General features: G+C 41.8%; 1 protein-coding gene across 2 annotated transcripts in view; it reads right to left on the bottom strand.

Annotated features, from left to right (window-relative positions):
- The window catches only part of macrod2 (mono-ADP ribosylhydrolase 2), a 1,190,608-nt gene extending 1,185,834 nt beyond the window's left edge, over positions 1-4,774 (bottom strand). For both annotated transcript variants that reach the window (XM_036960545.1, XM_036960544.1), the window contains exons 1-2: positions 4,445-4,774; positions 1,365-1,472 (exon numbers count right to left, since the gene is read on the bottom strand). In XM_036960545.1, the coding sequence (XP_036816440.1) occupies positions 1,365-1,472; positions 4,445-4,481 (145 nt within the window). In that variant the 5' untranslated portion in view covers positions 4,482-4,774. The remainder of the gene's footprint in view (positions 1-1,364; positions 1,473-4,444) is intronic.
- Positions 4,775-15,604: the final 10,830 nt, after the last annotated feature.

The raw sequence follows: 15,604 nt of genomic DNA on the forward strand, positions 1-15,604 counted from the left end.
TGTCTTTGTGAGATGCAGAGTAGTAAATGGATGATCTCCGCATGTGTGGTTCCCACAGCGAAGAATAGAGGTGGTGGTGTGATGGTGTGGGGGTGCTTTGCTGGTGACACGGTCAGTGATTTATTTAGAATTCAAGGCACCCAACCAGCATGGCTTAACTAGCATGGATACCAAAGCATTCTGCAGCAATACGCCATTCCATCTGGTTTGTGCTTAGTGGGACTATCATTTGTTTTTCAACAGGACAATGACCCAACACACCTCCAGGCTGTGTAAGGGCTATTTGACCAAGAAGGAGAGTGATGGAGTGCTGCATCAGATGACCTGGCCTCCACAATTACCCGACCTCAACGCAATTGAAGGAAGGAAAAGCAGTCAACAAGTGCTCAGCATTTGTGGGAACTCCTTCAAAACTGTTGGAAAAGTATTCCAGGTGAAGCTGGTTGAGAGAATGCCAAGAGTGTGCAAAGCTGTCATCAAGGCAAATGGTGGCTACTTAGAAGATATATTTTGATATGTTTAACACTTTTTTGGTTACTACATGATTACATATGTGTTATTTCATAGTTTTGATGTCTTCATTATTATTCTACAATGTAGAAAATATTAACAATAAAGAAAACCCCTTGAATGAGTAGTTGTGTCCAAACTTTAGACTGGTACTGTATATCTTTTGTATATATTTACAAAGAAATATATATGGGAGGTCGGAAATGATGCAGCCAATTACATTTATGGAAGCCACAAAAAAAACTAACCGCAGTGTGACACAGAGGCTAAGAGATATTTACATGTTAGTAATTTAGCAGACGCTGTTACTATTAATGGGAGTGCATTACACAGAGCAGCAAAGTTGCTTTGCTAGTTGTCATAAGCGTAAGATGGTGGCCTTGAAGGGTTATGTCAATCTTATGACAGTGTTATTAAGCTGTTATGTCATGAGGTTACAAGTAAATGCAATAATTTAAAGGCTAGAGTTGAAGATTGAAATTGGAAAGTTGTTCCCTTTGAATGTCTCTTCAGGTGAACTAGCTTATTCATTGTTCAGATTCATCGCTTAGTGTGATTATTAGTCAGCAGTCTCCACATCAATAGGCTCAGGCTCTGGTGGGGATCTCTGGACCTGTTCCAATACTTTAGAAATGCATCCTTCCTTCCTTGTTTCCTTGAGATAAGCACATATTTTTTAGTGATTGGATAAATGTAAGGTCACTTTCACCAATACTCTACCAATTCAGACTTGTGATTACTTCAAGAAAGTAAGTAAGTAAGTAAGTAAGTAAGTAAGGAAGGAAGGAAGGAAGGAAGGAAGGAAGGAAGGATTTCTGAAGAATTCGAACAAGGCCTCTGAGTGTATCTCTCACCTTCTGTACTCTGAGACTGTTTCCAGGTGTTGATTTGGTCCAGAGGTACATATTCAGACCGACGGTACTCCTTACGCCTCTCCTCCAATGACATATTCAACACTCTGTCTGAAGAGAAGAATAAATAGACCATTTTAGAACAAACTACTCCATTTTAGAACATAAGTAAATTTTAGAACAAACTACTCAATTTTAGGACATAAGTCAATTTTTGAACGAACAACTCCATTTTAGAACATAATAGTCCATTTTAGAACAAAAATGTAAATTTAAGTAACAAAGTAACAAAAACAAAAAATTGTCACACAAACAAATGAGTGAGCGTGGAATATCATAGTAGGACAGTCTGGACATCCAGGCTCAGAATATTGTTACAGCACCAGAGAGAGGAGTTTGGCGATTGAGGCGAGATGAGGTGAGGTGAGCTAGGTTCCCAGATTTCTGCTGGGCAATTTTTGTCTGATGAGAGCATTGTTACATGTTACCAGCACTTCATGTATTTTCCTGTATTTATGGCAGTATACTACCTGCCAGTGATGTATACATAAAAAAAAATGTTTTAAAGTGAATTCATTAATATAATGCAGGAAGTTGTGTTTGTAAAACAAAGTTTTCAAGTAAGACTTGAAATAAGTGACATGATTTTCAGGTGAGGCTGAGCTAAGAATATTACAGTCACTATATAAGCCACTCCATAAGCCACTCCATAAGCCACTCCAACCCCCATATGGTTAAAACTGTTAAACATTTTCCTCCATTCCCCAGACTGATGTAGTTTTTTCTACATTAATGACTAAAGGAGGGGAAAAGTTTTAACTGGTCATTAAATACAATAGTGTGCTTTGGTTTACAGCCCTTCAAAGGTCTGTCGCTCTCACAAACAAATTTTCACCAGACTACTTATACATACAATGTGATGAGAACTGAGAAGAGAGGGGGAACACTGAAAGATCTGGTCTGCATTACTATTCATTACTAACAAAAAGGGAGTTATTTCAGCTCTTTGATTACGTCAGAGATTGTTCTACCTGCCATCCCTGTTTATACTGTGTGTGGAGGTGAACAGCCAGTGAAGAGTGCATATGATACGGCAAACTTACAAAACAGAGCAGGGGAGAACCTTGATTACAGTTGGTGGGCGGCAGGTAGCCTAGCGGTTAACAGCACTTGGCCAATAACCAAAGGTCGCTGATTCGAAATCTTCGAGCCAACTATGTAAAAAATCTGCAGAAGTGCCCTTTTTTAAAATTTTTAAATGTAACCTTTATTTAACTAGGCAAGTCAGTTAAGAACAAATTCTTATTTTCAATGACTTGGACGACGCTGGGCCAATTGAGCACTGCCCTATGGGACTCCCAATCACAGCAGGATGTGATACAGCCTAGATTCAAACCAGGGACTGCAGTGCCTTAGACCACTGCGCCACTCGGGAGCCCCCACTTGAGCAAAGCACTAAATCCTACTTGCTCCTCCTGCCAGTCGCTCTGAATAAGAGTGCTTGCTAATTGACTAAAATATAAACGTAAAGTGCCTTATAGTAACATATTGTAAGCTATATTGTAAGCTATAATGAGAGCATCTGTGACTAGGCCTAACACTTTATAATGCTGTGACTAGGCCTAACACTTTATAATGGTGTGACTGGGCCTAACACTTTATAATGGTGTGACTAGGCCTAACACTTTATAATGCTGTGACTAGGCCTAACACTTTATAATGGTGTGACTAGGCCTAACACTTTATAATGGTGTGACTGGGCCTAACACTTTATAATGGTGTGACTAGGCCTAACACTTTATAATGCTGTGACTAGGCCTAACACTTTATAATGGTGTGACTAGGCCTAACACTTTATAATGGTGTGACTAGGCCTAACACTTTATAATGCTGTGACTAGGCCTAACACTTTATAATGGTTTGTCTAGGCCTAACACTTTATAATGGTGTGACTGGGCCTAACACTTTATAATGGTGTGACTAGGCCTAACACTTTATAATGGTTTGTCTAGGCCTAACACTTTATAATGGTGTGACTAGGCCTAACACTTTATAATGGTGTGTCTAGGCCTAACACTTTATAATGGTGTGACTAGGCCTAACACTTTATAATGGTGTGACTAGGCCTAACACTTTATAATGGTGTGACTAGGCCTAACACTTTATAATGGTGTGTCTAGGCCTAACACTTTATAATGGTGTGACTAGGCCTAACACTTTATAATGGTACAGAATTCTTAGAGATGACGATTGTTTTGTAATAGCCTACTGGGCAGTGGGTTGTGTGTGGGCTACATATTGCCTGGTATACATTAGAGTAATAAATATATACACTACAGTATGTTAATCTACCGGACCTGAGGAAAGTGTTTAAGAATGGTTAGAAGAAAATAGACAAATAAAACACACTTAAGCCCATGATAAATACTGACAACACTGTAACTATAACAGTTATTATTACCTCTATATCTATGTAGCATAATGTGTTATTCATAATAATAAAATAGTATCATAGACAAAACATTAGGCTCATATTACACATAAGCTAACTGTTTACAATAGCCCCTTCATGCCATGATAGACTTAGCTACCTACCTAACTATTTATCTATAGCCGGGCTCTTTCTTGAGAGCCATTGTCATTCATTCTAACAGGTGAACTTGCAGAAATACACGGCCTACTAGACAAGCATCGAGTAGCTGCTGTATTGCCTTGCTAAAGTCCCCAAACGCACCGTGTGTATATATGTGTGTAAACTAAACGTGGGTTACTGTTATGACAGCAGCGGTGTGGTAATTGTGCGTTTGTCTTATATGGTTCGGTACCAGGCAGAGGCACAGGCGCATCCTGCTTAGCGCAACATCTGTAGGCTTCGCGGGCTCGCATATGTCGGGATGCTGGTGTATGTAGCCAACCCTATAATAAGTGCCTTATAATCAACAGCCGGTGCTCACCGATATCCTGGACTGTCAGATAGATAGTCTATGTGAGACGGTCAAGCTGGAAAGGCATGGGAGACATGGAGAGAGATGATGGTACAGATTCATTGTAATGGTCCCCAACCCCAAAATAAGTCTTCTTACCTTTCTCTGTCTTCCAGTCCTTTTTCTTTCTGCTCATGGTGCCGTGGTGATAGGACTTGGAGTTCGTGTTTTTTGACTGTGGCAACCCCAGACTCGAAGCGTATGGTAGGACCGGTGAACTGAAAGAGAAAGTAAAACAACCCCGGAGCTAGCAGCTTAACCCACGACGTCTCTCTCACCTGTGAAACTGTCAAGATTTCTATGGAACCCAGTAATGCAGACTCGATGCAACCTAGCCTGATGAGCCCCGTAAATTACGTTGTTGGATTCACGGCCAAGCGATTGGCTGTCGGAGACTAGGAAGTAGATGTGCGATAGGAGCAACTGATGTGGCAGTCAGAGTGATTGGCCACAATAGTGGAATTTGCAGTTCGCCTTCAAAATAAAGCCCCCCATTGAAACGGATCCAAACGGATCCAAATAGTGGAATAATGCCATATTTGGAATAGATAATGCTAAACAAGTTTGGACTGTTGTTATATAACTTACAAATAAATACAATAATTTATTAATTTGACAATGAACTGTCAATGAAAAAAACAGTTAAATGTATGAGACTGCACAATTGCAATGGGGGAATACATATATGCACCATACAACCTTATCAACTCTTTGCTTACTTAATTTGGAATTGTAATCTTTGGGTGTCACTGAGTAGTAGGCGGATGCCCAATTCATGAGTGCAAACTTCATAGGTAAGGCTGTACAGTGCATATGTGTAGGCCCCAAATGCAATTATCTAATACATCCACAGCAGTGGAGGCTGCTGAGGGGAGGACAGCTCAAAATAATGGCTGGAACGGAGCAAATTGAATGGCATCCAACACGTGTTTGATGTATTTGATACTATTGCATTGATTCTGCTCCAGCCATTGCCATGAGCCCATCCTCCCCAATTAAAGTGTTTTTTAATGTTTTTTGTCAAATTAATTAATTATTGGATTTATTTATACAACATTTCAACCTTGTCTAGCATTATCTAGTCCAAATATAACATTATTCCACTATTTGTATCCGTTCCGATCAGGTTCAATGAGGAACTATTATTTTGAATGAAAACCGCAAATTCCATTATTGTGGCTAATGCTTATTGTGGCTAGCTTCACACAGGTAAGTGCCATGAGGCAGGTTAGGTTGATTCGTCCTACTCCACCACTTGATGTGTGAGGTGGTCAGGTAGCAACGCCAGGCTGTACCTCTGTCAATCCGGACAGCAGGCTTGATGGTGATGGTGAGGATGGGGGCAGGGCCATAGCATAGATATGGAAAGAGGCCTCATCATTGTATCTGTGCCATCTGTACATTAAAAACTGTAATATCTAATGTTGCACCGAGTTGTGGCTGAACGATGACATGTATAACATACAGCTGGCAGGGTTTGCCCTGCATCGGCAAGATAGAACAGCCGCCTCTGGTAAGACAAGTGGTGGCGGTCTGTATATATTTGTTAACAACAGCTGGTGCACGGAATCTAATAGTAAGGAAGTCTTGAGGTTTTGCTCGTGATAAACTGTAGACCACACTATTTACCAAGAGAGTTTTCATCTATATTCTTTGTAGCTGTCTATTTACCACCACAAACCAATGTTAGCACTAAGACCGCACTCAATGAGCTGTATACGGCCAAAAGCAAACAGGAAAATGCTCATCCAGATGTAGTGCTCCTAGTGGCCGGGGACTTTAATGCAGGGAAGTTGAAATCAGTTTTACCTAATTTCTATAAGCATGTTAAATGTGCAACCAGAGGGGAAAAAAACCCTAGACCACCTTTACTCCACACACAGAGACGCATACAAAACTCTCCCTCGCCCCCCATTTGGCAAATCTGACCATAATTCTATCCTCCTGATTCCTGCTTACAAGCAAAAACTAAAGCTGGAAGCACCAGTGACTAGATCAATAAAAAAGTGGTCAGATGACGTAGATGCTAAGCTACAGGACTGTTTTGCTAGCACAGACTGGAATATGTTCCAGGATTCCTCCGATAGCATTGAGGAGTACACCACATCAGTCACTGGCTTCATCAATAAGTACATCGATGACGTCGTCCCAACAGTGACTGTACATACACCTTTGGGGGAATGCTATTCATTGACTACAGCTCAGCGTTCAACACCACTAAGCTATCTATGCATTGTCACTTTAGCGCTACCTACATTCACATATTACCTCAATTACCTCGACTAACCTGTGCCCCCACACACATTTTTTACTTATCTATTTTTTACTTAACACTTATTTTTCTTAAAACTGCATTGTTGGTTAAGGGCTTGTAAGTAAGCATTTCACTGTAAGGTATGTTGTATTCGGCACCTGTTGTATTCGGCACATGTAACAATGGCGGTGTTCTATTCTGGTCAGGGCCAGTTTGCGCTGTTCTGTGAAGGGAGTAGTACACAGCATTGTACGAGATCTTCCATTTCTTAGCATTTATCACATGGAATAGCCTTCATTTCTCAGAACAAGAATAGACTGATGAGTTTCAGAAGAAAGTGTTTTGTTTCTGGCCATTTTGAGCCTGTAATCGAACCCACAATTGCTGATGCTTCAGATACTCAACTAGTCTCAAGAAGAACAGTTTTATTGCTTCTTTAATCAGAACAACAGTTTTCAGCTGTGCTAACATAATTGCAAAGAGGTTTTCTAAGGTCCAATTAGCCTTTTAAAATTATCAACTTGGATTAGCTAAGAACATAGGAGTGATGGTTGCTGATAATGGGCCTCTGTACGCCTATGTAGATATTCCATTTTTAAAAATGGCCATTTCCAGCTACAATAGTCATTTACAACATTAACAATGTCAACACTGTATTTCTGATCAATTTTATGTTATTTTAATGGATGAAAAATATGATGTGGGGTGGCATTTCTTTGGGGGGCCGCACAGCCCTCCATGTGCTCGCCAGAGGTAGCCTGACTGCCATTAGGTATCGAGATGAGATCCTCAGACCCCTTGTGAGACCATATGCTGGTGCGGTTGGCCCTGGGTTCCTCCTAATGCAAGACAATGCTAGACCTCATGTGGCTGGAGTGTGTCAGCAGTTCCTGCAAGAGGAAGGCATTGATGCTATGGACTGGCCCGCCCGTTCCCTAGACCTGAATCCAATCCACATCTGGGACATCATTTCTCGCTCCATCCACCAACGCCACGTTGCACCACAGACTGTCCAGGAGTTGGCGGATGCTTTAGTCCAGGTCTGGGAGGAGATCCCTCAGGAGTCCATCCGCCACCTCATCAGGAGCATGCCCAGGCGTTGTAGGGAGGTCATACAGGCACATGGAGACCACACACACTACTGAGCCTCATTTTAACTTGTTTTTAGGACATTACATCAAAGTTGGATCAGCCTGTAGTGTGTTTTTCCACTTTAATTTTGAGTGTGACTCCAAATCCAGACCTCCATGGGTTGATAAATTTGATTTCCATTGATAATTTTTGTGTGATTTTGTTGTCAGCACATTCAACAATGTAAAGAAAAAAGTATTTAATAAGAATATTTCATTCATTCAGATCTAGGATGTGTTATTTTAGTGTTCCCTTTATTTTTTTGAGCAGTGTATATGTATACCAATCGTATTATAGAATAATAGTAGAATAATAGTGAAGACATCAAAACTAAGAAATAAAACATATGGAATCATGTAGTTACCAATTTACAGTGCCTTGCGAAAGTATTCGGCCCCCTTGAACTTTGCAACCTTTTGCCACATTTCAGGCTTCAAACATAAAGATATAAAACTGTATTTTTTTGTGAAGAATCAACAACAAGTGGGACACAATCATGAAGTGGAACGACATTTATTGGATATCTCAAACTTTTTGAACAAATCAAAAACTGAAAAATTGGGCGTGCAAAATTATTCAGCCCCCTTAAGTTAATACTTTGTAGCGCCACCTTTTGCTGCGATTACAGCTGTAAGTCGCTTGGGGTATGTCTCTATCAGTTTTGCACATCGAGAGACTGACATTTTTTCCCATTCCTCCTTGCAAAACAGCTCGAGCTCAGTGAGGTTGGATGGAGAGCATTTGTGAACAGCAGTTTTCAGTTCTTTCCACAGATTCTCGATTGGATTCAGGTCTGGACTTTGACTTGGCCATTCTAACACCTGAATATGTTTATTTTTGAACCATTCCATTGTAGATTTTGCTTTATGTTTTGGATCATTGTCTTGTTGGAAGACAAATCTCCGTCCCAGTCTCAGGTCTTTTGCAGACTCCATCAGGTTTTCTTCCAGAATGGTCCTGTATTTGGCTCCATCCATCTTCCCATCAATTTTAACCATCTTCACTGTCCCTGCTGAAGAAAAGCAGGCCCAAACCATGATGCTGCCACCACCATGTTTGACAGTGGGGATGGTGTGTTCAAAGTGATGAGCTGTGTTGCTTTTACGCCAAACATAACATCTTGCATTGTTGCCAAAAAGTTCAATTTTGGTTTCATCTGACCAGAGCACCTTCTTCCACATGTTTGGTGTGTCTCCCAGGTGGCTTGTGGCAAACTTTAAACTACACTTTTTATGGATATCTTTAAGAAATGGCTTTCTTCTTGCCACTCTTTCATAAAGGCCAGATTTGTGCAATATACGACTGATTGTTGTCCTATGGACAGAGTCTCCCACCTCAGCTGTAGATCTCTGCAGTTCATCCAGAGTGATCATGGGCCTCTTGGCTGCATCTCTGATCAGTCCTCTCCTTGTATGAGCTGAAAGTTTAGAGGGACGGCCAGGTCTTGGTAGATTTGCAGTGGTCTGATACTCCTTCCATTTCAATATTATCGCTTGCACAGTGCTCCTTGGGATGTTTAAAGCTTGGGAAATCTTTTTGTATCCAAATCCGGCTTTAAACTTCTTCACAACAGTATCTCGGACCTGCCTGGTGTGTTCCTTGTTCTTCATGATGCTCTCTGCGCTTTTAACGGACCTCTGAGACTATCACAGTGCAGGTGCATTCATACGGAGACTTGATTACACACAGATGGATTGTATTTGTCATCATTAGTCATTTAGGTCAACATTGGATCATTCAGAGATCCTCACTGAACTTCTGGAGAGAGTTTGCTGCACTGAAAGTAAAGGGGCTGAATAATTTTGCACTCCCAATTTTTCAGTTTTTGATTTGTTAAAAAAGTTTGAAATATCCAATAAATATCGTTCCACTTCATGATTGTGTCCCACTTGTTGTTGATTCTTCACAAAAAAATACAGTTTTATATCTTTATGTTTGAAGCCTGAAATGTGGCAAAAGTTCGCAAAGTTCAAGGGGCCGAATACTTTCGCAAGGCACTGTATCTTTCAACAAATCAAAATAGAGTTTTGATTTTAGATTCTTCAATGTAGCCACCCTTTGTCTTGATGACTGCTTTGCACACTCTTGGCATTCTCTCAACCAGCTTCATGAGGTAGTCACCTGAAATGCATTTCAATTAACAAGTGTGCCTTGTTAAAAGTTCATTTTGGGAATTTCTTTCCTTCTTAATGCGTTTGAGCCAATCATTTGTGTTGTGACAAGGTAGGGGTGGTATACAGAAGATAGCCCTATTTAGTAAAAGACCAAGTCCATATTATGGCAAGAACAGCTCAGATAAGCAAAGAGAAACGACAGTCCATCATTACTTTAAGACATGAAGGTCAGTCAATATGGAAAATGTATAGTGTAGAAACGCAGTAAATTAACCTTGGCTACAGCCCTGCCTATGATATTATACTAAACAAAAATAGAAATGCAATATGCAACATTTTCAAAGATTTTATTGAGTCACATTTCATATAAGGATATCAGCCAATTGAAATAAATAAATTAGGCCCTAATTTATGGATTTCACGAGATGTGAGAATACAGATAGGCATCTGTTGGTCACATATACCTTAAAAAAATAAAGTTAGGGGCGTGGATCTGAAAACCAGTCAGTGTCTGGTTTGACCACCATTTACCTCATGCAGCACAACACATCTCCTTTGCATAGAGTTGATCAGGCTGTTGATTGTAGCCTGTGGAATGTTGTCCCATTCTTCTTCAATGGCTGTGTGAAGTTGATGGATATTGTCAGGAAATGGAACACGCTATTGTACATGTTCATCCTGAGCATCCCAAACGTGCTCATTGGGTGATATGTCTGGTGAGTATGCAGGCCATGAAATAAGACTAAATTCTTATTTAAAATGACAGCCTACCCTCCCCTAACCCGAACGACGCTGGGCCAATTGTGCACCGACCTATGGTACTCCAGACCACAGCCGGTTGTGATCCAGCCCGGGAAGAGAAGCAGTGATCAAACCAGGGTCTGTAGTGATGCCTCTAGCACTGAGATGTAGTGCCTTCTACCTCTGCACCACTCGGGAACCACAAATGGGGCATGGGGCCGTGCATTATCATGCTGAAACATGAGGTGATTGTGGCAGATGAATGGCACGACAATGGGCCTCAGGATCTCGTCCCGGTATCTCTGTGCATTCAAATTGCCATTGATAAAATACCATAACCCCACCACCACCATGGGGCAATCTGCTCACAATGTTGACATCAGCAAAACACTCACCCACACAACGCCATACACGTGGTCTGCAGTTGTGAGCACGATTGGACGTACTACCAAATTCTCTAAGATGACGTTGGAGGCGGCATATGGAATAGAAATGAACATTAAATTATCTGGCAACAGCTCTGGTGGACATTCCTGCAGTCAGCATGTCAATTGCATGCTCCATCATCACTTTAGACATCTGTGGCAGAGTTGTGTGACAAAACTTTAGATTGGCCTTTTATTTTCCCCAGCACAAGGTGCATCTGTGTAATGATCATGCTGTTGAATCAGATTCTTGATATGCCACACCTGTCAGGTGGATGGATTATCTTTGGCAAAGGAGAAATTCTCACTAACAAGGATGTAAACAAATTTGTGCACAAAGTTTGAGGGGAATAAGCTTTTTGTGCCTATGGAACATTTATGGGATATTTTATTTCAGCTCATGAAACATGGGACCAACACTTTACATTTTGAGTTTATATTTTTGTTCAGTGTAGTTAATTCACATAAAGATGTATAACAGTAAGCAAAATTACGTTGAGATTTGGATCTGGTATGCTCCGGCCAAAACGTGTTTGGGTGCGAAGCTCATATGAATAATACCCAGCATGCTTTGCAAGTGTTTGTTTTTAACATTAAAATTTTGGTCACTTACCGGACGCTCTTATCCACACCGACTGACAGTCAGTGCATTGAACTAAGGTAGATAAACAACAACATCATATACTGATAAGATACTTATCTCTTCTCCCTAACAACGGGAGTCATTGTCCACAAAGCGGCATAGTGGGCTGTCTAGCTCCCACCTATCCTTTCTTTGGATTGGTGGATACATCTCATTATTTTAATAATATTTCAACATTTGATGAGGGTTGTTGACATCAACCGTCTGTATTCAAGGAAGAGATGCTATGCTACTAGCCTCGTACCATAAATATACATAGCCATCTCGAGACAAGTTAAATCAAATCAAATCAAATGTTTACTTACAAGACCTTAACCAACAATGCAGTTTTAAGAAAATAACAAAAAAAAAGTAAGAGATAAGAATAACAAATGATGAATTAAAGAGCAGCAGTAAATAACAATAGCAGGGCTGTATACAGGGGGTACCGGTGTAGAGTCAATGTGAAGGGGGCACCGGTGTCGAGGTAATTAAGGTAATATGTACATGTGGGTAGAGTTATTAAAGTGACTATGCATAGATAATAACAGAAAGTAGCAGCAGTGTAGAAGAGGTGTGGGGGGATGGCCCAATGCAAATAGTCTGGGTAGCCATTTGATTAGCTGTTCAGGAGTCTTATGGCTTGGAAGCTATTTAGGAGCCTCTTGGACCTAGACTTGGCACTCCGGTGCCGCTTTCCGTGCGGTAGCAGAGAGAACAGTCTATGACTTGGGTGGCTGGAGTCTTTGACCATTTTTAGGGCCATCCTCTGACACCAGCTGGTATAGAGATCCTGGATGATCCTTGGTCCCAGTGATGTACTGGGCCGTACACACTACCCTCTGTAGTGCCTGCAGTCGGGGCCGAGCAGCAGTCGAGGCCGAGCAGCTGCCATACCAGGAAGTAATGCAACCCGTCAGGATGCTCTGGATGGTGCAGCTGTAAAACCTTTTGAGGATCTGAGGACCAATGCCAAATCTTTTCAGTCTCCTGAGGGGGAATAGATTTTGTAGTGCCCTCTTCAAGTGTGCTTGGACCATGTTAGTTTGTTGAATCCAGCTCTCAACCTGCTCCACTGCAGCCCTGTCGATGAGAATGGGGGCGTGCTCGGTTCTCCTTTTCCTGTAGTCCACAATCATCTCCTTTGTCTTCATCACAATGAGGGAGAGTTTGTTGGTCTCTGATCTCCTCCCTATAGGCTGTCTCATCGTTGTCGGTGATCAGGCCTACCACTGTTGTGTCGTCTGCAAACTTAATGATGATATTGGAGCCGTGCCAGGCCGTGCAGTCATGAGTGAATAGGGAGTCCATGAGGGGACTGAGCACGCACCCCTGAGGGGCCCCCGTGTTGGGGATCAGCATGGTGGATGTGTTGTTACCTACCCTTACCACCTGGGGGGCGGCCAGTCGGGAAGTCCAGGATCCAGTTACAGAGGAGTAGTCCTTAGCTTACTGATGAGCTTTGAGGGCACTATGGTGTTGTACGCTGAGCTGTAGTCAATGAATAGCATTCTCACATAGGTGTTCCTTTTGTCCAGGTGTGAAATGGCAGTGCGGCATGCAATAAAGATTGCATCATCTGTGGATCTGTTGGTGCGGTATGCAAATTGGAGTGGGTCTAGGGTTTCTGGGATAATGGTGTTGATGTGAGCCATGACCAGCCTTTCAAAGCATTTCATTGCTACAGACGTGAGTGCTACGTGTCGGTAGTCATTTAGGCATGTTACCTTAGTGTTATTGGTCACAGGGACTATGGTGGTCTGCTTGAAATATGTTGGTATTACAGACTCAGACAGTGAGAGGTTGAAAATGTTAGTGAAGACACCTGCCAGGTGTACCACCTGGCAGGTGTTTTCACGTCCTGGTAATCCATCTGGCCCTGTTTAAAAGTCTTACTCACATCGGCTGCGGAGAGCGTGATCACACAGTTGTCTGGCTCAGCTGATGCTCTCATGCATGTTTCAGTGTTACTTGCCCGGTTGCAAGCATAAAAATGTATTTAGCTAGTCTGGTAGGCTCGTATCACTAGGCAGCTCTCGGCTGTGCTTCCGTTTGTAGTCTGTAATAGTTTGCAGGCCTTGCCATATCCGATGAGTGTCAGAGCCGGTGTAGTACGATTCAATCTTAGTCCTGTATTGATGCTTTGCCTGTTTGATGGTTCGTCGGAGGGCATAGCGGGGTTTCTTAGAAGCTTCCGGGTTAGAGTCTCGCTCCTTGAAAGCATCAGCTCTACCCTTTAGCTGAGTGCGAATGTTGCCTGTAATCCATGGCTTCTGGTTGGGGTATGTACGTACAGTCACTGTGGGGACGAAGTCATCGATGCACTTGTAAATGCACTGATAAAGCCAGTGACTGATGTGGTGTACTCCTCAATGCCATCGGAAGAATCTCGGAACATGTTCCAGTCTGTGATGGCAAAACAGTCCTGTCGTTTAGCATCTGCTTCTTCTGATCACTTTTTTATAGACAGAGTCACTGGTGCTTCCTGCTTTAATTTGTGCTTGTAAGCAGGAATCAGGAGGAGAGAATTATGGTGAGATTTGCCAAATGGAGGGCGGGGGAGAGCTTTGTACGCGTCTCTGTGTGTGGAGTAAAGGTGGTCTAGAATTGTTTTCCCTCTGGTGCATATTTAACATATTTAACAAGAAATTAGGTAAAACTGATTTAAGTTTCCCTGCATTAAAGTCCCCGGCCACTAGGAGCGCCACCTCTGGATGAGCGTTTTCCTGTTTACTTATAGGTGTATACAGCTCATTGAGTGTGGTTTTAGTGCCAGCATCGGTCTGTGGTGGTATGTAGACAGCTACTAAAAATACAGATGAAAACTCTCTAGGTAGATAGTGTTGTCTACAGCTTATGATGAGATTCTCTACCTCAGGCAAGCAAGACCTCAAGACTTCCTTAGATATCGTGAACCAGCTGTTGTATACATAAATGCATAGGCCCCCGTCCCGTGTGTTACCAGAGGCTGCTGTTCTGTCATGCCGATAGCGTGTATAACCCACCAGCTGTATGTTCTTAATGTCGTCGTTAAGCCACGACTCGGTGAAACATAAGATATTACAGTTTTCAATGTCCCGTTGTTAGGATAAACCTGCTTTCAGTTCGTCCCACTTATTTTCCAGCGATTGAACGTTAGCTAGCAGGATAGAAGATTAGTCACTTGTCGCCTGATCTTCACAAGGCACCCTGATCTCTTTCCGCAAAATATGCATTTCCTTATCCAGCGAATAACGGGTCTAGTCCTGGTCGGGTCTGTATTATATCCCTCCCGTCCGACTCATTAAAGAAGAACTTTTCATCCAGTTTGAGGTGAGAAAATGCAGTTATCATGTCCAGAAGCTCTTTTCGGTCATAAGAGACGATAGCAGCAACATTATGTACAAAACAAATTATTGTTGATAAGACGGCAGCCTTCCCCTCCGACGCAATCATTCAAAGAATTACTCCGATATAAAGGGTTTTTTCTCAAAGTTGCGGGGATGTCATGTGTCCTACTTATATCAGTACACCCATAACAACTTAAGCATCATGAATCTTCTATTCAATTAAATAAACCCCACGAAGCAAATAAGCCATACATTTTAGTTTTTGGTTAAACTAGACACTCATTGAACGCCATACAAAAAGTCCTTACTTGGTGGGTGAAAAAACTGAAAAACATCACCTGCTGAAGGGAACTATATTTTGGGCTTCTCTCCTTACCTGTTACTCTCTGGCTAAATCTGCCGGGTTATCTGATGTAAGCAGCTAACATATAGCGTTTGATCATGTGCAACTATGTCAACGATTTAAATTGGCTGATGCACATTTTGAGAAGGAGACAAAGTTTAAACGTAAACTTTTTCTAATGTTCGCAAATATGTCCCCGTTCAGTTTTAGTCTTTGTCTCCATTACACAGACCCTTCAGTGACAACAAGGGAAGTTACTGAAACAAACCCCACAAATAAAACGACTGCAGATACATTTAC

The sequence above is a fragment of the Oncorhynchus mykiss genome, chromosome 23 (assembly GCF_013265735.2).
Source record: "Oncorhynchus mykiss isolate Arlee chromosome 23, USDA_OmykA_1.1, whole genome shotgun sequence".
Classification (NCBI taxonomy): Eukaryota; Metazoa; Chordata; class Actinopteri; order Salmoniformes; family Salmonidae; genus Oncorhynchus; species Oncorhynchus mykiss.